The sequence below is a fragment of the Pezoporus flaviventris genome, unplaced genomic scaffold, assembly GCF_033815535.1.
Source record: "Pezoporus flaviventris isolate CSIRO_AGI_PZ_B2104156 unplaced genomic scaffold, CSIRO_AGI_Pfla_v1 ptg000001l, whole genome shotgun sequence".
NCBI classification, from domain to species: Eukaryota; Metazoa; Chordata; class Aves; order Psittaciformes; family Psittacidae; genus Pezoporus; species Pezoporus flaviventris.
This window is the reverse complement of record NW_026892549.1, coordinates 41,502,041-41,528,608: the sequence shown is the minus strand read 5'-3', so window position 1 is coordinate 41,528,608 and position 26,568 is coordinate 41,502,041. Positions and strand designations below refer to the sequence as shown.

At 50.3% G+C, this 26,568-nt stretch overlaps 2 protein-coding genes across 2 annotated transcripts in view; both read right to left on the bottom strand.

The window, feature by feature from the left end:
• HOXD3 (homeobox D3) overlaps positions 1 to 26,568 on the bottom strand; it is a 30,582-nt gene that overhangs the window by 1,462 nt on the left and 2,552 nt on the right. Inside the window, exons 2-3 of the mRNA XM_061454181.1 lie at positions 4,300 to 4,383; positions 297 to 842 (exon numbers count right to left, since the gene is read on the bottom strand). Of these exons, the coding sequence (XP_061310165.1) occupies positions 297 to 792 (496 nt within the window). The 5' untranslated portion in view covers positions 793 to 842; positions 4,300 to 4,383. The remainder of the gene's footprint in view (positions 1 to 296; positions 843 to 4,299; positions 4,384 to 26,568) is intronic.
• On the bottom strand, positions 14,715 to 17,055 carry HOXD4 (homeobox D4). Its single transcript, XM_061454193.1, has 2 exons — positions 15,611 to 17,055; positions 14,715 to 15,222 (listed from the first exon to the last, which is right to left on the bottom strand). Exons 1-2 carry the CDS (start codon positions 16,017 to 16,019, stop codon positions 14,918 to 14,920), a joined length of 714 nt encoding a protein of 237 aa, XP_061310177.1. The 5' UTR covers positions 16,020 to 17,055; the 3' UTR covers positions 14,715 to 14,917.

Here is a 26,568-nt window from a genome sequence, read left to right as displayed (position 1 = left end):
CCCTTCCTGCCCTGCACGCACCGACCCCCGCAGCTGCCTCCCCCAGGGACCCTAGCTGCCCTATCCAGGCCAGTCGTGGCCGCGCCTTCCGCCACTGGGCTGGCGGGGGGAACAGGGCAGGAGCCTCCAGCCTTCCCCGCCTGCGGCGCCCGGTGAGGCTGAGACCCCCGAGCCATCTCTGGGGGCCATTGCCCCTGGAGGAGGAGGGGACATGGTGCAGGGCCAGGGGCTCAGTCCGAGAGGCTCTGCCCCGCTCCCAGGGCGGGCAGTGGGGCGGGTCGGGGGTGTCGGGCTACCTGAAGGGGCGCAGGTGCTTTTCTGCTTGGAGTTCTGCCGGGACTCCTTCATCCAGGGGAATATCTGCTTGCTGAGGGTGGCGGTGGTTGAGCCCGAGGAGTTGGGGCCTCCCTTGTTTTTTTTCGGAGGGGGCGCGCTGGGAGGGGGGTTGGGCGGGGAGGAGGGCGGCAGCGCCGGGGGCTGCTGTTCGCCGATGCCCGAGGGCTGGCTGGCCCCTGCGCCGCCCCCCGCCGTCCGCATGCAGCTGCCGCTCAGCTCGCTGCCCTTGTGGGCCGGGGCACGGCCGGGAGCCGAGCCCTGGACGGAGCAGGCCGAGCCGGGGTACTCGCCGTCCAGGCCAGCCTGGCCGTAGGACTGGTGGGTCGCGCCGTAGGGGTAGGCGTCGGCCTTGCTGTAGCTGTAGCCCCCGAAGAGCCCCGCGTTGTCGTAGTAAGCGGCTTTCTGCATCCTCCGCTCTGCTATCTCCGAGGCCCGCGGCCCCCGCTCAAATAACATTGACCGCCGCCCCGCGCCTCACGTCGTCGGCCCGGGCCACTCGTATCCACCTGGGAAGGGGGACAGTGGGAACACAAAAGAGACTTTCAGTGGGGGGCGACGGCTGGGAGCCTCCGGGCTGTCCCTGGAATGCCCCGCACCCCAGCACCAACGGCCTCGGCAGGGCCGGTAGGCCTTGGAGACGGCAGGGCGGGAGCAGGGGCAGAAGGGAAGGAGCGGGTGACATCCAGGAAGGAGCAAGGGACTCCAGATTAGGAGCATGGGGCATAAAGCAAGGAGCAGGAGACACCAGAAAAGGAGCAAGGGACACCAGAGAAGGAGCAGGGGGGATTAGGAAAGAGCAGGAGACACCTGAGAGAGGATCAGGGGACCCCAGAGAAGGACCAGAGTCACGAGGGAGTGAGCAGAAGACACCCAGAAAGGAGCAGGATCACCAGGTAGGAGCCAGGCCAAATTGGAGCACACCAGGTAGAAGAGCAGGGCACACGAGGAAAGAACAGGGGGACAGCAGGGAAGGAGCCACCGAGAGCAGGTGTGCTGAGGGGAACGGGAACAGATTGGCGGGACTTCCCAGGGTCCACTTTTTGAGTCATTTTGGGGAATTTTCTTGCTTTGTTCTGCCTGTGGACCCCAGGAGTTCGGACGAATCGCTCTCCGTGGTTGCAAGGGAAGGGCTCCCACTGAGCAAGGCGAGGCCGCGCTGGGTGGTGTTCCCAGCCCCCCCCCCCCCCCCCCCCGCCCGGTTCATTTCAGCCCAGAGCCCTCCGCGCCCCTCTCCCGCCCGGCACGCGTGCGCAGGGCCGCGCAGAGCTGACATGATGGATTGAGCCCGGGCTGCGGCCGGGCAGAGGCAGAAAAATCCCGTCCTCTTTGTAAACCCGCCCTCCTTCTTCCCCCGGATTCCTCCGGAGTTAAAGTGTAACCGGCGCCATTCACTCCCTTCACTTTGCACTATAAAGGAAGTCTCAGGTCAGCTCCCCTGTTTTATTTCTGTGATGAATTAAATTCCCTCACCCGGCGTTTCTCGTCGCTTTTATTTGTCCCCATTAGAAAGAACCTGAGAGATGGGAGATAATTTTTAGGGGGTTCTCTTCTTTTTCCAGCTTGCGAATTTGTGGCGCTCCCCTCCCCGCCTACCGGCCTCCCGATCAGACTGTTTAAGCCGAAAACGCACTGTCCCCTCGGGGCAGATGTTTTGGTCCAGAGTGCTGCTCCCTTTTCCCTTGCAACTTCCCTGCACTTTTTGCAAGATAGAAACTGTTCTGTGATTTTGTTGCGGCTTTTTTAATATTCACTGCCATTATTTTTTCTTGTGGGATAGGTTTAGTTTTAGTAATTTTGTAAAATGCCATATGCTTCACCTGCCAATGTAAGCCTGTAACTCAACGTATCTGCAGAGTTCGTTTTATTTCTTCAGGGTTTAAGCCTATTACCATACGAGAGAAGAATAGCTAGATATTTTTGACCAGTGTCCGATAATTACCGTTCTCCGGCCTATACTTGAGCAATACTACCAGGATACTGCTCTTTGTCCCGCAGCCTTTGGTACCGCCAAGTACCGCTCATCTGTTCCCTAAAATTCACCGGGATTATACACGTCTGTGTAATTCAGAATAACCTTAGCGATCTGAGATCCGCGGCCGCTCTCGGCGGTTTATCCCCTGTCACAAACCACCGGGGTCCTTTTCTTCCCTGAACAAAAGCTTGGGATGATCTGCGAAGCTGATGGAAATGGGAAAAGAGCTATTTTCCTCTCCTGGAAAATTTAGTTTAAAAAAGTTGTCTATGGAAATGGGCGGTGGCGATTCAGATGCTTTTTAATATGCTGTGATAATCTTGAAGAGTCCTGAAAGTATTTTTTGTACAAAATAATTCTGTCGCTCGTTTTCCACTTCCATCATCTACATTTTCGGGAGCGGTCTGGACTGAGGACTTTTGTTAGCACAACACCGCCTTAAGCGTGGGCTTTTATGTGCCTTGTGAAATATAGTTCCCAAAAGAATACGCAGAATCTTAAGAAAGAATATTGCTGTTAAGCTGTTAAAAGCCTTATTTCTTTTCTGAAATACCAACTGCTTGTGAACTCTGCTTGAACCTAAAAAGGAGGCTATGGGCCATAAATCACATAGACAATGCTCAACTGTTTGGTGGCTCATCTTTAGATCTTAAAAAGAGAGTGAGGGAGAGAAAGAGGGGAGACCTCTCCAGGGTTTGATTTTCCACGAGTGCAAGGCCCGGGGTGATGTTTTTATAGGTAACACCAAAGCAGGGGCTCAACACTTGGTGGTTTGGCCAGAAACAGCCTCTAGGGAAAAACAAAAAAAAAAAAAAAAAGGTGACATCCAAATGGTGGGCCCGAGCTGTGGGAGGTGGGCTCAGAGTCTCCAAGGGTAGGAAACCACGTATACATGCCTGTGTTTCAAATTTCCCTTCCTGCACTCCAGAAAGGTTAACCTTATCTGAACTGTTGGCGTTGGACACGATAATGGGGCTTTTTGTCCGTCCTGCCGCTGGCTCCAACGCTTTTGGAGGTTACCGACCCTCTCACGGCAATACCTGGGGAGAAGCCGGGAGCCTGAGCGTCCACAAGGCGCTTTCCTCTCGACACCTCCATATTAAGCAGCTCTCTAGTGAAACTTCCACTACACTTAATTCTGCTGAGGATCAATATCTAATATGATACCGAATAAATAAGAGGCGGTGAGCGCGGCCAGCGGAGCGGTTATTAAAGCAGCTGGAGTTCTCAGGGTGCATATCAATGCACCTGTCATTGCGGTTTGTAACAAAATTTATGACTGCTAGTGCCGTGGCAGTAAACGCTCCGGCCAGGAATGAAAAGGAAAACACTTCCCAAGCCACGGCACTTTCAGAAGTGCAAAGCAGCCGGCGCGTAGGAGGGAGCCCGGCAAAAGAATCCCCTGCTCGGCACGTTTCCCGGCAGCCGGCCCGGGGCAGCTCTGTATATAAGGAACACGCTGGACCCACTGCCGGACCCAGCCGCCGCTCCGGGCCGCGGGCAGGAGAGCCAGGCGATGGTAATCCTCTGCCCTGGGCTGGCTGCCGTGGGCAGTCGGGCACCCACCGCTGGGGCTGGACCTGGACCTAAGCCGGGAGGTCTTGCTCAGAGTTGAGAGCACTGAGAAGCGCGGAAGGGCCCGCGGACAGAGGAGCAGCGGGGGCGCTCCGGTACGGAGCAGTGACCGCCGTGAGGCCTCTTAAATCAGCTTCGGAGCACCCCCACTGGTAGACGTCCGCTCCCCGCGGCCGGGTGCTGGGCAAGGTTGCTCCCCAGCCGGGCTCGGCTCCCTCTGACCCCGCTTTCAGCGGGGCTTCCTACGGGCTGGTATTTACTGGTATAATCTGGCGTCGAAGGCTGTGGCGCGCCCGGCCGAGCAGCGCTTCCCGCTCGGCGGTCCGGCTGCCGGGCCCGGGCTTTGGTCCCTGCGGAGGGCCTGCAGCACTGGGGGAAGCGGGAGGTGGATGGAAAAGGAAACTTAGAGAACTCACCACACTTATGTTTTTTCTTGATTTTTGACTTTAACTGTCTGGGTAGGATCTTCAGGTTCCTTTGGATAATCCGTGGGCACGGACCTGCAACAAAAAATGAGAACTGTCAGCGGAAACTGCTTTGTTTTGGACTTTCTTCCTTAGGACTTTGTTAATAAATGCACATCTCGTTCTCAGCCCCTCACCGTGTCTCTCCGTCCGCGTCAGATCTATTGCCAGACAAAGGGCAGATGTTTCTCTCCATTTGTTAATAGTGCTTTGAGAGATGCGGGGAGCGAAAAAACGCGCAAAATTCCGCGGCTGCGGGTCGTACCCAGGCAGGGCTGCATGTGGCAGCCGCTCCGCCGGGCCCCGAGTACCGACCGCGGAGGGGAGCCGCCTGTGCCTCCCCGATCTCTGAGCCCGGGCCGAGGAGCGAAGGAGAGCAGAGATTCAGCGCACGGAGGAGAGGGACCGCCATTGCATGGGAGCTGAGGGGTCCTCCCCGCTCCCCGTCGGTCCTCCACAGCTCCTGCCTCCCGCAACTCACAGCCCGCGGAGGGCCTTGGGGAAACAGAGCTAGCGCAGGTCTTTCTCCCTTCCTATCCCCCGGACCCCTGTTAAGACAGAGAGAGAGAAAAGCGGAGAACCCCCAGCGCTGAAAATGCCCCGCAAGTATTTGCATCTCGAAATGAGCATTTTGCATTTGGCTGTGTTATGTGTCGACTCAGGACTTTAAGAACTTAAGAGTGTCAGAAAATCCCCCACAAAGAAGCCCAGGTCATTATAAAGACGATATCTAGCCACCATAAGCCTTTGAAATGACCTTTGCCTCGTACAGCAATAACTCACCACTTAATGAACAACCAACGGAAGCGCCTCCAATAGCTCACAACACAACAGACCTTACAACTTTCCACCAAGTCTTCTCTCTCCCTACCCAAACCAAGTAGGATGCAACATTCCCTCTTCTTATCACCTTAATTTATGCTGGCAAACTGGAGTTGGGGAAGTGGAGCTTCATGATTACACATGATGCTCACTCGGATTCTTGGCCTGGGCCTGTCCCGGCAACGTCTTATATAATATATTCACGTGGGTGTACGTCAATTTTAAGTGCTTTATTTTTTTTAAAGACGGGTCATTAGAAATAGCACTTTACAGAGTGTTTGAAGGCAGTGTAAGTGGCGTTGCACCTTAGCCCCTGAGCGGAGAGATCATAATATTGCAAACCGAGTCATTGTTAGCCGCTCTTGATTAATACGGTAAGTTTTCATTTTGTGCCTAATTAATTATCGACTTCTTATTCCTTCCTGAAGCAGCTCCTGAGCCTCACAAGCGGAAGCCTTCTTGGTCTAAACATGTTGTACTTGGTGAGAGCTTGGCCAAATCTCGGGATTTCCACGGCCACAGGAATAGCCCCCAAAATTTGTTCTGTGGCGAGGGGATCCCGGGCACGCTGGGGCTGTGTTCTGCTCCCGGCGCTGCTCCCGCAGAGCCCACCTCGGAGAAGAAGTCGCCAGCGCTAAACGCAGGGAAATCTTTAGAATTATTCAGGCGTGGGCCCAATATAGGTATTATTGAAATTTTAGGTGAAGTTATAAGTGAGTGCTTCCATCGAGCCAAATGAAATGCTGCTTGCAGTAATTGGATTCAGCTGACTAACTTGGCAGGCCAGCAGCTTGGAGGCATAGAGCTAAGAAAAATGTTCACTGCTTTTAACTTCTGATCGAGCAGAGCAACACGCAACAGAAAGGAAAACAAACAAACAAACAAAAAATCACGCCAAACACCCCAACTTCCTCCTTTCTTCCCTTTCCCTCTCCTTCCTGCCCTGCATCCCACTGGCACCTCGGCCCCACTGAGGAGTTGCCGGGGTGGCCGGGGCGACCAAGGTCCGGCTCTGCCCTACACCCACTCCTGCCAGCCTGCACAAAGCTGGGATTTAAGCAGGGGCTGTCTAACAAACATAACCGAGAGTTCACCCCGGCTGCAGGCAGACCACAGACCGGTGGGACAGGCGCTTCTGAGAAAGCCGGGCTAGTTGCAACAGCCCAAGAGGGGGCTGAGCTGCAGATGTGTGCGGGGAGGCTGCACGGCCCCTGTCAGCTCCCCCGTCCACCCGAAGGGACACAGGCCGATCCCCTTGGGCACCTTCCCACCGCCGGATTCATCAGACTGCAAGAATGGAGGGCAATAAACTCTTCGGTACGTAAATATCAAGTCGTGTTTCAGACAGCGTATGTAACTAGGAAGCATGAGCATACCGGTAGTATCAACACCAAAACTACTGGGTGATGAAAACAACAGCCACTGAGGAACAGGAATGCACGGAGAGGGGAAAAGATTTTGGAAGACATTTGGCAGGAATATTTAAGATACCCTATGCAGGGGCTACAATACCGATGACCCTGGTTTAAATCGTCCTTTACAAATCAACACGGTACCCCCTGCCCGGCTACCCACGGCAATGCATTAACGCGATGCTCAATCTTACTTTGGCAATGGGAGCATCTAGCAAAGTTGTCTGCCCCTTGTTCCTTTGATTGTTTGCAATTCCCTTCCTGCAACCAGCAAAAATTGGGAAGAGGATAGGGTTAAACGTCTTCCCCCTAGCCTTTGGGAAGGAGTCTACATTTTCTTTAAGGAGCATAATTAAAAGAAGATACAGCTTAAAGCGTTCATAGAGGGGGAGACCAGTCCATGCATTTGCAGCCTTTATGGGTAGAGATTGCAAACAAATTCCAGATAGTCTCTGAGCAAAGGCAATAATTCAGCCCCTGTGGTTAAAGGTCCCATTTTGTCATGCAGTTGCTTACCTGTGCATCAATTTATCATAAACCTGGACTCCTCACTTTTCAGGATCTGCTCTTGCAGTTCTTAGAATATATCCTTCACCCTTTGTCTGCAGACAATACTCTCCTAAACCTGATCTTGCGGTTTTACAGACATTTCCATACACCAGAATTCCCGATAGAGCGAAAACAAGCTCAGGCTCAACTACCAATAAAAGAGAGCGAGTGGAAATCGGAATTTGTTGGGCTTACAAAAAAAAAAAAAAAAAAAAGAGAGAGAGAGGAAAAAAAAAAAAGTCAACACACAACCCCTCAGCCATCAGCCTCCTGCAACCACAGGCGGCAATTGGCCGGCTCGTGTTTTGTTTTGGTTTTAAATCGTGCGGCCATTGATGAATTTTGGGGGCCAGCAGGAGAAACCCCTTTATAATCAGAAATATAGGCACTGCCTTAAAATACAGGAACAGGGCCCACGTGATCACGGGAGCAGCTCGGCGGCCCGAGCCTGGCGCGCACCCCGCCGCCTCCCGCACCCCTGCTCACCGGGGCCGCCGCCCCGGGCCCCGCGGGACGGGCCGCTCAGCGCACCCCGTATTCCGCGCACTGGCCCGCTCTCCTCCCGGCGGAGCTCCGCGCTGCACCGCGGAGGCCGGCGGCTGCGGCGCTCGCACTTACGCTCCCCGCGAGGCCGGCGGAGCCTGGGGAAAAGGTGAATTCCGCGGGATGATCCCAGGGCGCAGAAATTCCCGGAGGAGAAAGATGAGGTATTTGGGACCGGCCGCAGAAGAGAGCCTGCGCAGGGGGCAGCTCCACAGCAGCGCTGCTCTGGTGGAAAGGCGCTGGGACTCGCTGGCGTGAGCGAATTTTTGCTTTCTCCTTCTCCGTACCGTGAAGATGTGGGGTAGCAGGGACTACCCCTGTCTGGAGGCTAAACAAGCGTTGGGGAAGAAAAAAGCCAAGCCAGCAACCTCATGACATTTGTGCGTGTGTGTGTCTGCCCTGAGCCTGCCTTCCCTCCCTGTGTGCATGAAGCCACATAGAGCAAACCCGAAGTATATTCGTCATGTGTACCCACAAAGCTACCCAACAGTTCCAGTTCAGAAAAAAAAACAAATAAAAAACCAAAAAACACCTATATTAGCTCCTCTGTTTGATTTTTCTAACATATCTGTGGCTATAAATACACTACACCTAATCTAACATCTGCTATGATTTCATTACCATCCAAAGCATGGGGATGTGACAGTAACGTATTACCTTACAATACTAACCGTAAGTGCATTGTAACATTTATCTAAATTAACATTGCTTTTCCTGACTTTGCAAACCAGTTATAAAAAGATTGGAGTCCAGTGATGGAAACATAAGTTCAATGTAAATTATTGTGTACGGCTTCGGATTTATAACCCTATATTTCTTCGAAATGATGCACTTAAATCTCGCCTCAAGTAAGAGGTAATGGTTCTTTATATCCTTTTCCGTCAGCCATATATTTCGGTGTCTGGGTAGTTTTGCAGAGCCCCCCGCGCTCGCGTGTCTGTGTGTACATACAGCAACTCCTACACTCACAGCGTGTTCTGCATATTTGTGTACATACACACAAAGCCGAACATAATTCTGGCCGCTGTTTAGACATTTTGGATGACGGAGAGGTCTTTCTTTTCCTACACAAAAGTGGAGGGAAAAGCTGGGCACCGCTAGAGCAAAAAGCACAAAGAGGATTCAGAAGAAAATGACTTTTTGGAGGGCAGTTTCGACGCACCTGGAAAAAGCCCCACAGCCCTCGGGTGTCTTGTCAAAGTCTAGGGCTTAAAAATAAAAATAAATTACAAAATCTAAAAAAGCGAAATATAATGTGAAAATGGAGGACTGGTGAAAGAAAGAAAGGAAGGAAGGAGCACCTTCACCACCGCCGCCAGAATTAAGACATCGTAAAGGGGACTGAAAAAAAAGCCTATTAAGGAAATGTTAATCCTCTGGCTGGTGGGACTCCAGCTTTCCACGAATTTGTCTCTGGTAAAGGATCTAAGACTTCTTCAATCGGAGCATATGTTCATAGAGCAATAAAACAGAAAGATTTACAGTCTCCGCCCGCCCCCCAGCAGCCTCGCACCCTTTCAGGAATTACTTATGATGATTTATAACAACAACTCCGGCAATTGTCAAACTGATAAAATAGCCCGGGCTATATGCGGGAATAAACGCTCTTATGAAAGGGCTGCGATTTATGTTCGGGTCCGTTTTACTGCGTGTCTTGGTGGAGTTTGGTTTCTTTCCCGGACCAACAGGATAGTATAAAACTTCATTGATAAAAACGTAGGAGTTCTCGTGAAGTAGCAAATCTGTTCCTTAGTCACTACCAAAGCACATAAACATTTGTCATCTTTGAATAATTGAATTAATGTGTTATTGTTTGAATGTATAATTCATAACATAGGAAACTTTGTCTCTGTCCTGCCACCGAAACGGAAGTAATAAAAAGCTACACTCTAGGTTTTTTTTAGAAATTACTCCAGCAAGGAATAATAAAGAATATCCTGTTTGCAGAAAGTATTTCCAGCTGACTCTGGGATTTCACAGAGAAATCTCAGCCTCGTTGTCCATATTCTGTGGAGTTCATAGACGGTGGCTTCATATAAAAACACAAATACCATTTCCCCCTAGTCCGAGCTATCGATCGGAGACTTGCAAGGCGGCGAGCCCGTTTCGGGGGCTGGATGCTCCCGGACTCCTCCGCCTGGGCGGCGAGGCTAGGGATGACACGAACGGCGGTCGGGGCTGGAGCGGGGCCGGGGCTGGGGGAGCGGGGCTGCGGGAGCGGGGCCGTGGCCGGCCTTTGTGTGGGCGGTGGGGGAAGGCGCGCCCTGTGCTGGCTCTGGCCCCGCTGCAGCCCCGCTGTCAAAGACGCGCGGCAAAATTTACGACCCTGCTTGCAAAGGAGTTGAGGGCCCTTCCCTGCCGGTAGCACCGGGCAGCGGCTGTCCTGACAGCCGCATTGTTCCTTCCGCGCCTCCCCGCGCAGGCGGCCGCGGCCACCGCCGCCGCCCATGGAGGCGGTCAGCATGCCTCCTCCGCGGCACTCCGCGCTGCTCCTCGCTCGCCCTCTTTCCCCTGCTCCCTGGGAAGCAAAGGTCACCGCTTGCGCCCGGTCCGGTCCCCGGCCGCTGCCGAGCTGGAAATCAGGAAGCAACGTGCCCTATTTGTCAAGCGTTTGACAGCTGAGTTCATTAAGGCTTAAATAAGAAGGAATAAAAGTAAAAAATATTTACGTACCGGGCGTCTCTTTTTCGGCAGCTAGCAAAGAGCTAGGTGTGCAGAGAGAGGGACTGCACCCTTTGTATATTATATTCTTGGGATCTCTTCAGTTTTCAAGTCTGATAGAGTCCTTTGCTTGGCAGATTAATGACGACTCCGTGTTTCTTAAGGGACGTGCTGAATTAATTATTTCGCAAATCACGTGGTCAGGACTTGTAGAAATCTATTCTTATCATCTTCCTTGCACTTTGAAATTCTGCCTGTTATGACTGTTCCTACCGAGGTTATTTTGGTCTCTAGGCTTGGGGGGAAGGAAAAAAAAAAAAGGAAAAAAGAATCAGGGGAAAGGGCTAACAAACATGGCCGTTGGAAACGGTGTGGCTCTGCACAGAGAGGTCCCTATTTACTGTACTGTACAGTGAGTGGGGTTTGCTATTGACTCTGCCTTTCCTCTTCATTCTTACCTTAACGACTAGTGGTGATATAATATACAGAACCGTATTGATGTATCGGGAGTAACAGGAGGAGCCATTAAACAGGAGAGAGAAAGTATAATCACAAAATGTGCCTCGACATTTCAACTTGTGCTCAGAACCGCACCCGCACCCACCTCGGCACACCCCGGTGGGAAGGGCCCTCGCCTCACCCGGGCACCCCTCTCCTGCCCTGTCCGAATGGGGTGCTCTCCCTTTGGACCCTACCTTGACCACGCTCCAGGGGAGGATAAGTCTTCAGTGGCAAATACTTGTAACAAATAACACAATCGACTTCTGCTGACCAGAGGTGCATGTTGTTGTCTGAGGTGCTTAGTCAGCGGGATTAAAAATAAATGAATAAATGTTTGCTTTAGGTGCACAGGAAAGTTTAAACTCCCCAAGTTTGTGTTTTCTCGTGGTCTTTGGTTTGTATCGGCTGGAAAAAAAAATAAATAAAAAAAGGAAAGCTTACTGCTCAGGAAGAGCTACTTCCAGCATTTCCATTTCAAATTTCTTTTTTGAATGGATTCCGTCCAGGACTCACCTAAAAGGCACCCATCTGTGTGGGGATCGAGGTGACTTCAGGTGTGGCTCCTCGTCTCCTACCGCACATGCATAAATCCGGGAGTCATTCTAGGAGGGCTTGTTAAATGCAAAGCAGTAGCAAATGGATGACAGGCACTTTTAACTGCAGCCTAAATGTAAATATAGACTCCAGCTTGGCCTAAAGTCACACCATTATAGCTGGGGCGATCATCAGACCTGTTCAAAGGGACATTTGGAAAGATGCTATGCAGTCACTCATCTTTTAACACTGTAATGATGGGAGGGACCAGCATTTTCACAGCAGAAAGACCCACCTTGTAAGGACTGTTTGTTCAAGGTACAAACCAGAATCTATTTCTCTACACCTTTTATTATTTCAAATGTATACGGAGGGCTTACATCAAAACTACAGGCGACATTTAGTATAAATAACGCTTTAATCAATGGCAGCAAAACATTGGCAAAGTCTATAAAAAGCATCACACTTCAACAGAGATGAGAGTATTGCTGGACAATGCAACCGTTTAACAAAGGCTCCAACGCACAACGTTTCACTCATGATATACAAAAATAACCATCTTCCCTTTCGACACAAAGTAACTCTGAAGGAGGGTTAAAAACCAATAAGAAATAAATGTCAGGTTCGTTTTGCAGGAGAGATAGTGACCAGTGGGTGCTCCTGGTCGTTATTACAGAGCACTGGCATCTGGAAACTATTTCTTTTGGTACTTTTTGCCTCCAGTTCACGTATTATCCAAGCTCACAGCGCAATTACAACTGTGTAAACTGACAGTGCCCCCAGCCTCGCTCAAAGAGGGCTTGCAACAGGGGCTGTAAGAGCTGTGTTGAACTCAACACTCATCCTGGAGATATTAACATTTCAAAAGACAATGAGAAAAATTCTGCTCGCAGATACATCCCTGTTTGACTTCAGTGGGTGGGGGAAGTAAATCTGGAGCAGAATTTGGTCCTTTAACTTTGGGAGCCATCTCGGTTGATAAGAAGCCCAAAGTAAGGATTTGCTTATCCTAGGCCATTATTTTCCAGAACTGTACCACAGAAACCAAAGTTGGTGGCTCTCTCTGACAACCCTTTTGCCCTGCTCCCAACCAACTTATCACAGACTTTGAGTGAACAGCGGGGGTCCAGGAGGGGCATTTTCAAGAACAGCCAGAGAAGGTTCCCCCCAACCCCCTTTTTTTGGGGGTGGGTTTTCTTTTCTTTTTTTTTTTTTTGCCTTTCCCTGGATTCATCTGAAGAGCAAAGGGAGGGCTATGGACAGCTCTGGAGACGAAAGGCCGCTACCACAGGATCCGGGTATAACAAAACTTGAAAACTTGTCTCAGGAATTCCCTCCTCAAGCGCTGCTGCTAGCTGCTCTCCATGCCAGAGAAAGGGAAGGGTAGTTTGGGTCCAAAAGGTTAAGGGTTTAGAGGTCACTCTTCCCGGCTGAAATACAACTAATCGAATAGAAAATTTGTCCTCTGGGTGAACCTGCTCCTGCAATTTAGCCGAACTTCAGTAAAATACCTTTTCAGCTTCTCAACGTGAAGGCGTCAGAAAAAAGACGTCTTTACTATGTATGAACTCGGTGCTTTTTGTCATAGAAACAATGACGCGAATAATGCGGGAATATCCATCTTTAATATCACGACGTGGAGATATTCAAGTATTGCCATGTGCAAGTCTGAGAACTGGGCTAACCCTAACGAAGAACAAAGAGTTTTCTCCAGGCTCTAAAACAAAAGACCAGGTCTTAAAGAGACTTTACGGACTTCTAGGGATGAGAAAGGGGCAGAAATTAACCGCTGGCCACAGCTAATGCTGCCGAATACACTTCTGATGAAAAGCTAGCCTTTCATTTTCGAATGCATTCAAACCCGTTTTGGCCACGTTTTTCCGAGCGAGCCCAAAAAGCAGTGGGTCTTGGGTATGAAGCACCCAGCCTGGAGATGGGCACGTTAACTCACCCCCTGTTCCTGCCACCTCCCTTCCGCCTTTGCTCCGAGTTTCCTTCTTTGCCCCTTTTCTCTTTTAATAAAGGGATCACCTCGTTACAATTTCGCTGATATTGGTTCCTCTCCCAGGCTGCCCTGAGGGTGCAGGAGATAAGGGTTGAGCTTTCAAATCGCTTGAGAGGAGGTTTAAGTGGCTGAGAGAGCTGGTTTGGTTGGGTTTGGGAGTTACAGCGCACCAAAACTTTGGCATGATGCACCCAACAACCAGGGACAAATAGGTGGGTATTAGACCAGCTCTGCTCCCGTCCAAGCCTTTCCTCTTTCCCTGAAAGCGACTCTCTCAGAGATTTTCAGCCATGGCAGTCATGTGGTTTGCTTAAAAACAATCACTGTTCTTAAAAAAAAAAAAAAAAGACCAAAATAACACCCAAACAAAGCAAAGCACAACCCACATCTCCCGTCTGTGTCTCAGAAAGAAAAGATATTAAAAATCTGGTTGAAAGAATGCATTCAGCTTTGAGTGGCTCAGGTTAGATCAGAAATCTCACACATTTTTCACTCTGGGGTTTTCTTTTTTTTTGGGGGGGGGCTGGGGAGTTATTTTGTTGTGGTCTCTTTTTTTTTTTTTCTTGTTTCCACCACCCCACCCCCATCCATTTTTAAATGAGGTATCGATGATTTAAAGCACAACACTGAGCAGAGCAGACTTTGGAAACAGATTTCAAGCCTTCTAGCCCTGGATGGCACACAGTAAGGAGCAGGGATACTTTTTCTATTCACAAAGAAGGAAATGAAAAAAAAAAACACAAACCCGGACAAGAAAGTTGTGTACATTCAAGACAAGTAAACATTATACATGTGTTCATGAGACTGAAAAGGAGAAATGTTGTATTTCAGCTCCCCTTTCCTGGTTTTGGCTTGACTATTTTTCTTTTTATCTTCACTCTTCTACTTAACAAATAAATAAATACACTAACACTATCAGTACATAGAATAACCCGTTTTCACTTAAGTCCTATGAACACCTTCTGAGACGTTATGGAAATGAGCAAGTATTTTCATTACACCAAGAAAGGTAAAGCAGCACAAAAAGTTCACAATTAGTAGTCTTCATGTTCAAATAAAAGACTACGCTATAAATTTCCTGTCTTTAACTTGCCCAAATGCATCCTCCCGAAATTGCATGGGATAAAAAGACAATTAAAAGTAAAAACTCCAGTATAAAGCATCAAACCTTCACTTTAGAATTCAAAACTGAAACACAGGACAGTTTCATTTTCAATGATTTATTACTTTTTATGGACAGAAGGTCTCTTTTAATATTTTCTTAATTCCCACTGCCTGCATGATGTTTCTTTTCTCTCTTTTTTTTTCCTCCTTTTCTTTCTCCTCCCCCCCCCCCCTTTTTTTTTTTTTAGGTTGTGCTAGCAGAGGCAAATAAAATAAAGTCCAAAGTAGCGTCATTTTGTCTCCTTTGTACAACAGTACCTTAAAGAAAGATGACAGTTTCTCGAGTCCTTAGCTGCTATATGCAGGTTCTGCTTGGACAGTGTCAGTTATGTACAGTACTGGTCAGAAGCGAAGGATGAAATGGAAAATTTCACCTCTTCTACAAAGTTGTCAAGTCAGTCTGATGGTCCTTGGAACCAGTCTGTAAATGGGAGTTTGAACCAGAGGAAGAAGACCTGCCCTTCGTGTTGGGCAGTTTGTGATCTTTTTTCCACTTCATTCTTCTGTTCTGAAACCAGATCTTGATCTGGCGCTCAGAGAGACACAAAGTGTGGGCTATCTCGATACGGCGGCGCCTGGTCAGGTACCTGTTAAAATGAAATTCTTTTTCCAGTTCTAGGACTTGCTGTCTGGTGTAAGCTGTGCGAGAGCGTTTAGGTTCCCCTCCGTTGTAATTGGGATTCACTGGGAAAAAAATACGGAGAACTTTACAAAGCTAATCTTGACTTGCCGGTTCGACTTTACAAAAGAAAACCCTTACGAGCTGCGAGCATGTGGCCGGGCTGGGCTCGTCCCGGTGCCTTACAATGGACGGGCTGCTCTCCCCCCACTAAGGCAGGCAGCTAGGTAGGCTGGGAGCCCCTAGCAGGCTCCTGAAATAGAGTTTTCCCCTTGCACGGTAAAGCCCCGCATGGCCAACGGCCTATTTCCTCGGCAATAAAAATTTATGATGAGTGTAATTGGCTACCTCGGCTTAAAAAGCTCGCCCAGAAACCTGGCAGGGACTCGAGCGAGCGCCGCTGAGGGCGGCCGGAGGCAGGGTAGAAGAGCAAAGTAAGAAGAGGATCCTTACCCGAGTTAACATGGACTTTCTTCATCCAGGGGTAAACTACTGCTGGCTGCTTAAGTGCCGACCCGTGGGGGGGTTTGAGGGCCGGCTGCTGGCTGCAGGCTCGCGAGTTGGGCATTGGAGGCGGTGGACAATGCTCTGCTTGGCCGGGGAAGTGGCTCGCCGGGCCGGATTGCTCCTGTCCGTGACCCCGCGGCTGCACGGCAGAGCCTTGGGCATTGCTACAGCTAAAGGGCTGCTCGCTGTAGTTTGACCGTGGGTAGAGTCCCTGGTGCTGGAAATCAGAGCCCTGCGAGGCACTGTAGTACTCGGCCCCTTGCTCGCCTAGGTAGTTGTTCTGCAAATATTCCTCGCAAGGAGGAAATTTAGGATCCACATACTTGGAGTTCACCATGTACGAACTCATGGCCATTAATTTCTGAAGGTAGAAAATACTAATTTTTCTCGTGTTGTCTTTTTTCCCCCTGCCATAGAGCCCTCCTACTTGCTGTCAACTGAATAAAGTTAGGCGGGCATGTGACCGGCCCGGCCAATGGGGAGCCGGGAGCCCATCACCGGATTTCGCCGCAGCTCAGTGTTTCCACCGATTTCACCCCAGAATATCCCCGTAACCGAGTGACCCCCCTCCCCGGCGGGTCGCACCCCCCGAGCAGGTGCCGAGGTGCGGGGCACCCCTGGGGAAGCGGTGCTCCTCCTGGCCCGCAGGTAGGGCCAGCCTTTTGTCTGAGCTGGCGGCCCTCCGCCCCGGTTGACTGTGCTGTGCCGTCAGATTTCCCATCTGCGGCCGCCACCGGGGTTTGTTACCTCGCTTTAAGTAAAACACCGAAAGAAATATTCGGAGTGAGGAGCTGAAGCGGGGTTAAAAGGGAGGAAACCGATAAGGAGGCGAGAGAAAGCGAAGCCATCCAAGAAGAGGGTAATATGTTGTACAATAGATCTGTTCTGCCTTTGTCTCGCAGAGGTCATTCAAAAGTTACCAGAATTTAGTTCTGCTGAATAAAATTAGGCAATCAGTAACTTCTCATTCACTTTCAAGGCTCAATATGTATCTCCATGCATACGTATGCGCGCACAGACGCCAACGCACGCCTATATATGTAAAGCTATACACGTATGCATGTAAAACCATACAGATGGCAAGAAATCGCTCACTAACCACTAAAGTTCAATCAATTGAACTAGAGACGGCATTTATTTAAGTTAAAAATATCACGGCTTTAATGAGATAAATTCGGTCTTCATTCATCAGTATCATTCCAGGAGCACAAGTAAATCTATTCCAGTGAGGCGAGTGCTGCTCTTTTGCTGTTGCTGTAAATATTTGGATGCGATCTGAGCCCTTGATGGGAAAATTTTGCTAAGGTCTGGCATATCTGGCTAATTTATGAGTATCTTTAAAAAGATTCAGTCACCGATTAGTGGATTTTTTTTGTTGCTATTTTTTTAAATAAAATGTATAACTTCTGTTGAGATTTAACTGTTTGGATTCACAGTCTGTCAGTGAAAGTTACGACTGAACGACAACTGAAATTTGAAGAGACGTCCTAAAACCTGGCAAATAGGAGAGAGGCAGAAAAACTTTTGTAATTTCTGGGTGTTCATCACGGACATGCTTTTTGATTCCGCCCGTATTTAAACTTCTAACCATTTGCAGAACGGTGAAGTTTTTGCATCGACCATATATTCCCCTAGAATCGAATCTGTGACTATATGAATATCACACAAATTCGGTTCTACAGGGTATATATAGACAACGTAATAACATTCTGTTTTCATCTATAATATAGCAGGGCTTTGCAATTCTCTTAGTCCTTACTGTCTTCTGAGGAATGCAAACTATTCTGCTGGGACTCAATTCTGAGATACGGATTTGCAGGAAGGTGGGATTTCAGAAAAGATTCACGCTTCTTATTATTGCTGCAATACAGCCATACGACTCTCCACCAATTTATAGCGACGAATTTCGCCTACAAAATTCTCAGAAAGACCTGCTGCTCACTTTAAATGCTCTGCCGTTTACGTCCTTTTTAAGAAAACAGACGTTACCAGTCAAATCCCGCCACTTGGAATAATAATGGTTAAAATAATTTAGAAAGAGTCTTTATATATTTAGACTAACACGAATCTGAAGATATTCTCCATGGTCAGAATTTCCCCTCCCCCTAAAATATAAAATAATAATAATAATAATAATAATAATAATAATAGAGATATTGAAACAGAAGAAAAACAGCCGACAACAGAAACAGCGATTGGTGAAAAAGAGAAGAGAAAAGGCTGGAGTTAGTCGCTTTCGGGAAGAAGAGAGTTTCCAAATTTTCCAAATTTACCTTCATCCTATTATGCTGGTCTAGCTATTATCTCTGCGAGCTGCCTGCGAGCCGCAGCCTCTCACCCTCCCAGGTTCTCCCCGCCGTAGCGTTTATGGTGAAGGGCAGGGCGAGAGGTCAGCCGAAATCATTTACAAACATATCACAAAGTTTCATTATTTTTACTTTGTCGACAGCGGCACACAGGAGTACAAAAGTTCATGAATTGTGTCTGACCCAGCTCCTCACTGCTGTCCTGCGGTCAACCTCTTCTCCTTCCACTATTTAAAACAGGCACCATAAGGACAAATAATGGTGCAGGGGTAATACATCCAGCCACTGCGGAGGGCAGATTTGGGGGTGTTGCGTTTATCCGAGCGATGTGTACCGGTTTGTTTCCCTGGCTCCAATTCCCAGCTGCCTGGTCTGGGGATGCTATTTTTAAACATCTGCTTTCTTACCACTGCCCTGGTGTCTTCTTCACAGCAAGTGCAACTCGAAACGACTTTGTGTCCCTAATCTCCTTCCCCCTCTCTGTCGCCGTTGTGCCCCCCTCTTCCCCCTCCCGGATTATTTTAATCTCCACCCAACTATTTTCAGCGTCTCTCTCTGCTTTCTCCTCCTTTCTCCGGGGGAAAGGAGGATACCTCCCCCCCGGGTGGGTGTGTTAACCACCCAGCTGAACTGTCAGGGTGAAACACACACACCCAAAGCGAGGTGGGGTTTGGGGCAGCCCCCGGGAGCGGACGAGCTCTCAGAGGGCTGCCCAGGGAGAAGCAATGGGGCCGGGGAAGCAGCAGCTCCCCGCACTGCTTAATACTACACATTTTCATATTTGTTAGACGCCGTGACCTGCGTTTCACCTTATTGCACGACTTGCTCAGACAGGTCAAAGCCAAAGAGTTATTGATGAACAAAAGCGTTATATATTCACCTCCTGTTCAACTGCCCATACAAAATACTTTTGATCTATCAGGCTTTTTGTATTCTGGTTCATAATCAGTATGCTAAATTTACTTGGGCAGAAAACAAGTAATCCATACATTTAGGGCCGGCCCTGGAATAAAATGCCAAGGGCATCTGTATAGCACAGAACTGATCTACGAGTGGAGGAAAGTTATCTATGGAACAAAATTAAAACTTAAACGCTGGAGGCGATCTTTTAATTCGTATTTAAAGGGCTCGAAAACCAATATCACAACGTAAGGCAAAAAAAAGAAGCAGCCTGGCACAAGCAGTGAAAGAGGTTATTTATCAGCAAGCAGAGAGGGGAAATAGGGAGAAAAGCAAATAAACACAGCTCTGCTCCTCTACATGCTCCTCCTGGCCAGAACAGGGCTGGCAGAAGAGGGGAGGGCAATGTGTACCTAACTAATCTCCAAATAGCCCAGGCTTTCTTTTCCTGTTTGAGATACAAGCCACTCTCAGCCTGAAGCACCAGGACTAATACACTTGGCTCCATCCTGCAGCCAGAGAGGTTCAACAGCGTTTCCTGCCACACTCGGACCTGCTGCCCTCCCGTCGGTTCTCCCGGCCAAATCCCGCGGGAGCATCGGGGATGCAAAAACCCCTAGAGTAAAAGGTAGCTCTCCTAAGCTCAGACACCCGTTCCCTTCCGTTGTCTTCCCAACATTTCAGTCCACGTTTGAGTGTCCCTTGCCTGAAGAAAACTCAGCTGAGGCGGATCGGAGCGACCCGGCTGCAGGGGTGGCTGACCCAGGTGGCTCTGGCGCTGGCAGCCTCCAGAGCCCGCCTCCTCTTTCGCCCGTTCACTAGGCTGTGCCAAGCGAGGCTAACATTAGATAGCAGGCACGTCTCTGCTTCAAATCCAGGCTAGAGAGGAGTGGGAGTAGCCAAGGCTGTGAGGCGCTGGGATACAAAGTGATCCATCCAAGATCTGCGCGGGGAGGCGCTGTACAGACCAGCCGAGCCGAAATGGAATCGCTGCTAATTGCTTCAGAGTGTCTTAAAAGCAGGAGGACACCTGTACAGCCATAATAATCCCACAGGATGCTGCACCTCTACTTTTAACGCTAGCCAGGATTACAACATGGTACCACAAACTGACACCACAAGAGCCTTCCCATGCTGACATAGCCTTTTGCCTCTTCTTTTTTTTTGGGTGGTTAGCAATATTCCTCAGAGATACATCATTCTTAATTCTTCCAATTTGAAGGGAAGAAACAGGATTTTCAAGCAACACAAGATCTACAAGAAATAAAAGGTTACTCACAGTGGATGTTCTTCCATACTGGCGAACCTGTTGCAATAAAAACGTTTGTTACTGTTGTATTCCACATACGGGTGATATTTCTGGAGATCAGTTACAGACCACATCTGATAGATGAAGGCAGAGAGGAGCTGGTGGTAAATCCTGCGAGCAGCAGAGTGGTGGGGTGGAAGCCCCTTCTGAATGAGGGCCACGTTTCATTCAGGCAGTTTTTTATGAACACACGCTTTCCCTGTGCCTGGGGTGTGATTTTTTCACTTTTAATATTCATAGTCCAGATTTTTATACCACTTAATTTCTAAAAGGATGGAAAACCAGACCTCCCTCTTTCATTGGTGGAAAAAGGAATAACAAAGGCCTTTTTTTGTTCTGTGGCAACCCAGTCATAAATGAAATATTCAGATCACCTTTGCTAAACCATCACCCATAAAACATCACAATATGACACGCAGCATCATAACCATGCTGAACACAGAAAGAGCCAGAATTTGATAAGAATAAAGCTCGGATTACTCTAAGATAGGTCCCCTTTAAAATGACCCAATTAACCTAACAGTAACCACGAGACGTGTGTCTTTGTTTGCCTTATAGAAGGATAGATTTGACTTGAACTTTCCTTCAAATCTTCTTATAAATGCATTCAAAGATCACAATAAGCAAAATAAAACCACCGTCCAGCCTAACGCTCCTGAAACGCATCGTATGTTCAAAAGTAAATAATATTGGGGGATTCTTTTCTGTGAGCGATTTTTCAACCTCCTCTATTGCCTTTCTACGATATCTTGAAGAGTTATTGTATTACACACAGCGCAATTGCCCAGGTATCAGTAGCTCATTAGGTAGAGCTTCCCAAGACTGTTTTTTTATTAAAAAAAAATATATATATATATATGTATATTTAGTTCTGCCCACTCTGGTTAGCATTCAGAGCTTGCCAGGACGGCGGAGTCATATCAGCATTTCAGCACTAAACATTCCCTTACCCTCACTTTCCCTTTTATCTTTCTTGGGTAATAAATAAAGGTTAGCTCCAGATAAGATGTCCCGCTAAATTCCGAAACCTCCGTCGGGAGCACCCCACTCATCCCGGAGCTACCCTAGCCACCTGGGCTCTACCTGTCTGTTTTCCCCGCAAAGCCGTTCCGTAGGGCCATGCGGAGCAGCGCCTGTGCCCCGCTTCCGCAGCGCTGCTCCGGGCCCAGCGGCATCCCGAGCTTGGTGGCGGGGAGGCCGGTAGCGGACTTACTGCGCGCTTCCCCCGCGGCCGGGGAGACCCGGGAGCAGAGGTGCCTGCACGGCCGCATTCCCGCAGACGGTTCCCTGCTAACATTTTCCCGATTACTGCTTCCAGGAACGAAAGCATCTGCACTTGTATGCTCTTAAACTAATTTATGGTGGGAATTATATTTTGGCTTGTCAACTCTCAAGCCATAAAACAAAGTTTATTGGAATCACGTGCTCCTAAATAGCCACTCAGGACCTATCTCCGCGGAACCATAAATAACCTTCGGCTTTAAACTTTTATTCGCTAAATAAAGGTTCTCTGAATCTGTCCTATAAAACGGGAATGGGTCGGAGTAGCGGGGATGGGCAGAAGGTCAGCTCAGCTGCCTTTTTGAGCAGCGTGTTGTAGGGAAAGCTGCCAAGAAGAGAGTTACCACTGCTAAATTGCTCTTGCGAAAGGAGCCGGGTTAATTTAGCTGTGGGTACCCATTCAAGTCCTTCTTTGCACCTCTTAGGAGACAGGGAAGCCCATTGCCAGGAAGGCAAAAAAAAAAAGGAGAGGTAGTTCAGAGAGAGGGGCTTCTGCCTCTCCCTTCCCTGGATGTTTCTGAGATTTTGGTCAGGCGCCCTGGAAAACTGTGTTGACTTATTCATCTCCTGAGCTGTATCTCGGGAAAGCTGTACCAGGGACTGCGGACTCTCCGGGCACCAATGGACCCTTGTGAGGGACCAAACCGCTGGAAACAGAGAGGGCTCCGGGCTTTGGAAAGGGAGAAAGTGTGAAGCCTGCCACAATGAAATCTTTGAGGACTGGAAGTTTGAGGGCGGTTATAAAACAATAAAACAGCCCTGGTGTGAAGGGAGCAGGGTGTGAGTTAGCAAATGAGAATTTCAAGGAGCCCGAGCACAGGAAGTCAAATGTCCCTGGCAGCCACATAGCATAAAGGAACCCGGGCATCAGCTCCTAATCTATCATGGCTGAAATGAGGAAGTCGGAGCTGCCAGCAGCTCCCAGCTCTTTCAAGGAGTGGCTTGTGCCTTCCCCAGAGGGCGAGGAGTCGCGTCAGCCCCGTCGAGGACCAGCCGCAGATCACGGGGACCGGCTGCTGCCCCGGCCCGCGAGTGCGGATACGGTCTCACTCCTGCTCTGGGTCTCAGCTCTGAAAAGCGGGACAGCTTCAGCTCCCTGTTGGTGTTGGCACTAGCTGGGTGGTGCTTGGTTAAGTCCCTCCTGATCTCTGAATCGGCCATGTCCTGCCCAATCTGCCTGTTACACGAATTCTAAGTTGCCCCAAAGGGGCAGCTCACCTATCGCTGTGCTCTTTAGGTGGCTCACATCACAGCTGATCAATTCATTTTCCCTCATAGCACAAGAGGTGTCCTGAGCACCTTCCCTGCTCGCTCCTTAAGATGCAGAGTTACTCTGCATTCCGCTGTTTCTTTTGCTGTGACAATGCTTTAATCATTTGGCATCACCTGTGTGCTTTTATAATGGCCTAAGTCGGGGAATGACTTTTTCCCCTGCGCCCTTCCCTGCCAAGAATAGCTGGCAGGGGCACTGTGCAAGGTGACCTTTCAGACGGAATCTGAGAAGTTTTTTTTGACTGCCGATTAAAGTTCGGGGGGCCCGGCCATTCACCCCCAGGCAGGAGTGGATTGCCCTGTGTGGGACCAGGCTCTGTGGCAGCCTTCAGGCACCCCCTCGCTCCAAAACAAGCAGTTCTCTCTGGCATCTGGGGAACAGCCTCAGCGGCAGGCAGGTGCAAGATGCCAGGATGCTGGTCCCCTGAGAAGGTGGGGAAAAAAGATAAGGATCAGGATTTGAGGGGTAGGGATGCAATGGGGAAGTACAACAAAATGTAGGGAAAAGAGGCTGGGACGACAAGAACCGTGATGCAGAGGCATTTGCCCCAGGCCTGGCAGCTGGTGCTGGATACAGTGGAGGTCCGGTCCTGGGCAAACGGGACCACGAGTGAGCTCCAGCCCTTGTGATCGGCTCCCCTTACCTTCCCTGGTATCCGCGACAGCTTCTGCTCTCTTGGCCTACCCAGTGGGCAATAAAAGACTCTGGTTTGGACGGGGTCGCATCCCACACGTGCGGGAGAAGAGCCACGGAGAGGCAGTCGGCGTGGCAGCGCTGCTGGCGCCCGGCCGGAGAGTCAGCCCCTGCAAAGCCGGGCCGGGCATGTGCCTCTGGCAAATGTGGCCTTGAGGCTGGGGCTGGGAACTGTGAGGCTGTGGGGTAGTGAGGAGGTGATGAATGAGATACAGCTCCCTGTGATCATGGGCAAGATGAAGAATGTTTCAGCAACTGAGTAATTCCAGCCCTGACATTTTGAAGAGGGAATTAGGAGGATTTTCCCATTTTTTATTCTAAAATGCAGATGTGAAAGTTGACTTTGAAGCTCTGGCCAGTTCATTTAGGTTTTTATGCCAGCTCTCATATTCAGGACTGACGATCTGGAGGTGGATAAGGTGTGGAATTAAGTTACCCACTAACAATTGGTTTCCCTCTGGTAACTTGAGTTAAAAGGATTGGGGAAATTGAATCACATGTGTAAACCACTGTCGCTCTCGATGGCACTTGATAGACATGATTGCCAGCATCCACACCACCAGAAAATGACAGGCTCCATCTCTGACTTTGAAGACCTACAGAGCGCCTTGATAGCGTCCAAAACAGCCCTCACTTTTCTCATAACCCTGACCTTTCAGCAGTCACCTCACCACCTATGCCCTCGCCGAGCAGGATGTGGGCATGCAAAGGCCCCTGCCCGCAGCTCCCCGTGCCCGCGGGCAGATCCGGCGGCAGCAGAGACCCGGGGCAGGCAGGGCTGTTAGCGAGCCGCACCCCGACATCAAACGGGGGCAGCGGCGGCGGCACCCCGGGTCCGCGGGGGAAGAGGGCGAGGAGCGCGGAGCAGGGAGGGGAGGCCGGGGGCCGTGGGAGCGTCGAGGTGGAGCAGGCACGGCCCGGGGGGGTTGTGGATCACCAGGGTCATGTCCGGGCAAGGCTGGGTCAGATGAAACCTGGAGGTAACAGGTGAGGTGGAGGCAGTGAAAGCTGCCGGGCCCCTCTTGCAGAGGGTAGGGAGGCTCTGCCCGGTGGAAGGGAGCCAGCAGTGCTGGCCGCCATGGTGCTCTGGCACCCACATCAAAGGGGCAGAGAAGGAAAAAGTGTCTGCCCGACATCAAAGGGCGGGCCGGTGACCTGGAGGGCGGCGGGGCACTCGAGGTGAGCCGCGCCGGCACCGTGGGGAAAGGCAGGGAGTGCGCCGGGGCGGGCACGGGTGCGTGCAAAAGCCCGGGGACCCGGGGCGGAAGGAGGCCGCAGGGCTGGAAGCAGTGGGACAACTGAGCCACGGCTGGGGAGGGCTCCTCCTGTGGACCTCTCCCGTGGGCAGGCGGGAGGCCGGGTCGGGGCCCGGGGCAAGCGGTGGGGGGCGGCGGGTAGGCAGACCCCTCTCCGAGGCTGGGAGAGCGGCCAGGCTTGTCCTACAGCGCCTTCTCCTGGAAGAGGCCGTGGAGACAAAATGGCTGGTGGAGGCAGCCAGGGCCTACCGCGCCCCCGGCGGCCGCTCCGCTCTGCACGCCGGCCTGGCCTGGCCCTACCACCCGAGGGGGGAAGCAGCGGGCAGGTGACCCCGGCGCTAGCCGTCGGGGCGGCACCACCCGCGGGCAGATGTGTCGGAGCCAGGCCTCGACGGCGGCGCCGGGCGGGAAGCTGGGCTGAGCCCTCAGCCTCGGCACTTTGGCGGGGTCCAGTTCGGGTCGGCTCCAGCGTGGGGCGCTGGGTGGGCGATGTGGACTACCCCCCCCTTCTTCCTCCTCCCCCGCATTGGTGGGAGGCGAGTACCGGGTTCGGACAGAGCCTGCTGCCGCTGAATGCAGTTTTATTGCCTCTTGTTTCTGGCAGGACCCTTCCTCCGCGCCCCGCCCGGCCCCTGCGACCTGCTGCAATGTTTATTGTGCCTCATCTTTTCCTTTCGCTTCCTGTTTTTATCTCTCCCGCTTCAGCAGCATTGAGTGCCGCACTGCAGTAGAGCCGTAAATACCTTTAACAGCTGCCTGCCAACTGAGGGGTGAAATACTGTCTTTGTTCGGACTTTTTTTCTGCCCTAAGCACTCATAAAACACCCCATGAGAATTATATTTGTTTGGGGAAAGAGAAACATTATTGGGAAATAAAAGAATCGGCGGGTTTTGGGGTTCTTAAGAGCGCAAACCCAACGTGTGTTTCTTTGCTCGGGCTTCCCGGATCCAAGGTTCACATCGCCTCCCTTACTTGCCCCAAAACCCCTCCAGGGTCGGGGAGCAGAGGCTGCTCTTCTCGCTCAGGCAACTTGGAGCAGCTAAGAGGGAGCCCAGCCTGACCCCAAATGGCAGCTGGCGCCAGGGATACCTGGGCACTGCCGGGGAATGCAGCCTGCGCTGTCCTGAGGGTTATTTTGTGCTGCTGTTCTTTCACTGCCCTTGAGTCAGTAACGTGTAGGCTAGGGCTCGGCTATTTCCTTTCAACAAAAAAATGAGATGACTCAAATTCTGCCAAACACGTCGGAAAACGGAGCAGGTGTGAGAAATGTAAATGTGGATTCTGTGTTCCAGAAATTACAGCACACCAACACATCTACACTCACACAGGCGCCCACGTTTGTGTATAAATGTATATAAAAATAGTTCTCGTATGTGCCATAAATATATATATACACATCCATACAGTGTTATGAACACTCGCACACAGGTATATTTAAGAGCATACACATATTTATGCTTCAATGTTAATGAAAGAAATGAAAGGGGGAGTAAAAAAGATAAAAACGAACAAAAGCAAGCAAGGAAGGAAGCCGTTTAGAAAGGAAAAAAAAAACGAACTCCCACATAAACCAGTGGGACCATAAATGCATATGTGTATCCGCATGTGTCAGCATATGGACCCGCAGACGTACATGCACATAAGAATTCGTTAGAACATCCTGCTTTTGTTTCCTTCTTTTTCCCCAGGCTACGAATAATTTCAAAACAGCTCAAGGACGAGATTTTTTTTAAGTTTTTGGAGAGATTTATAGCCAAGCAGCTACAATTACTGTGTCACCTAGGAGAGATTTTGAGAGTGAAACCTAACTCAATACATACTTTCCAAGTTACTCCTAAAGACTGTTGCTATGTTGAAAACGATTTCCCCCAAATAATTCCCAAGT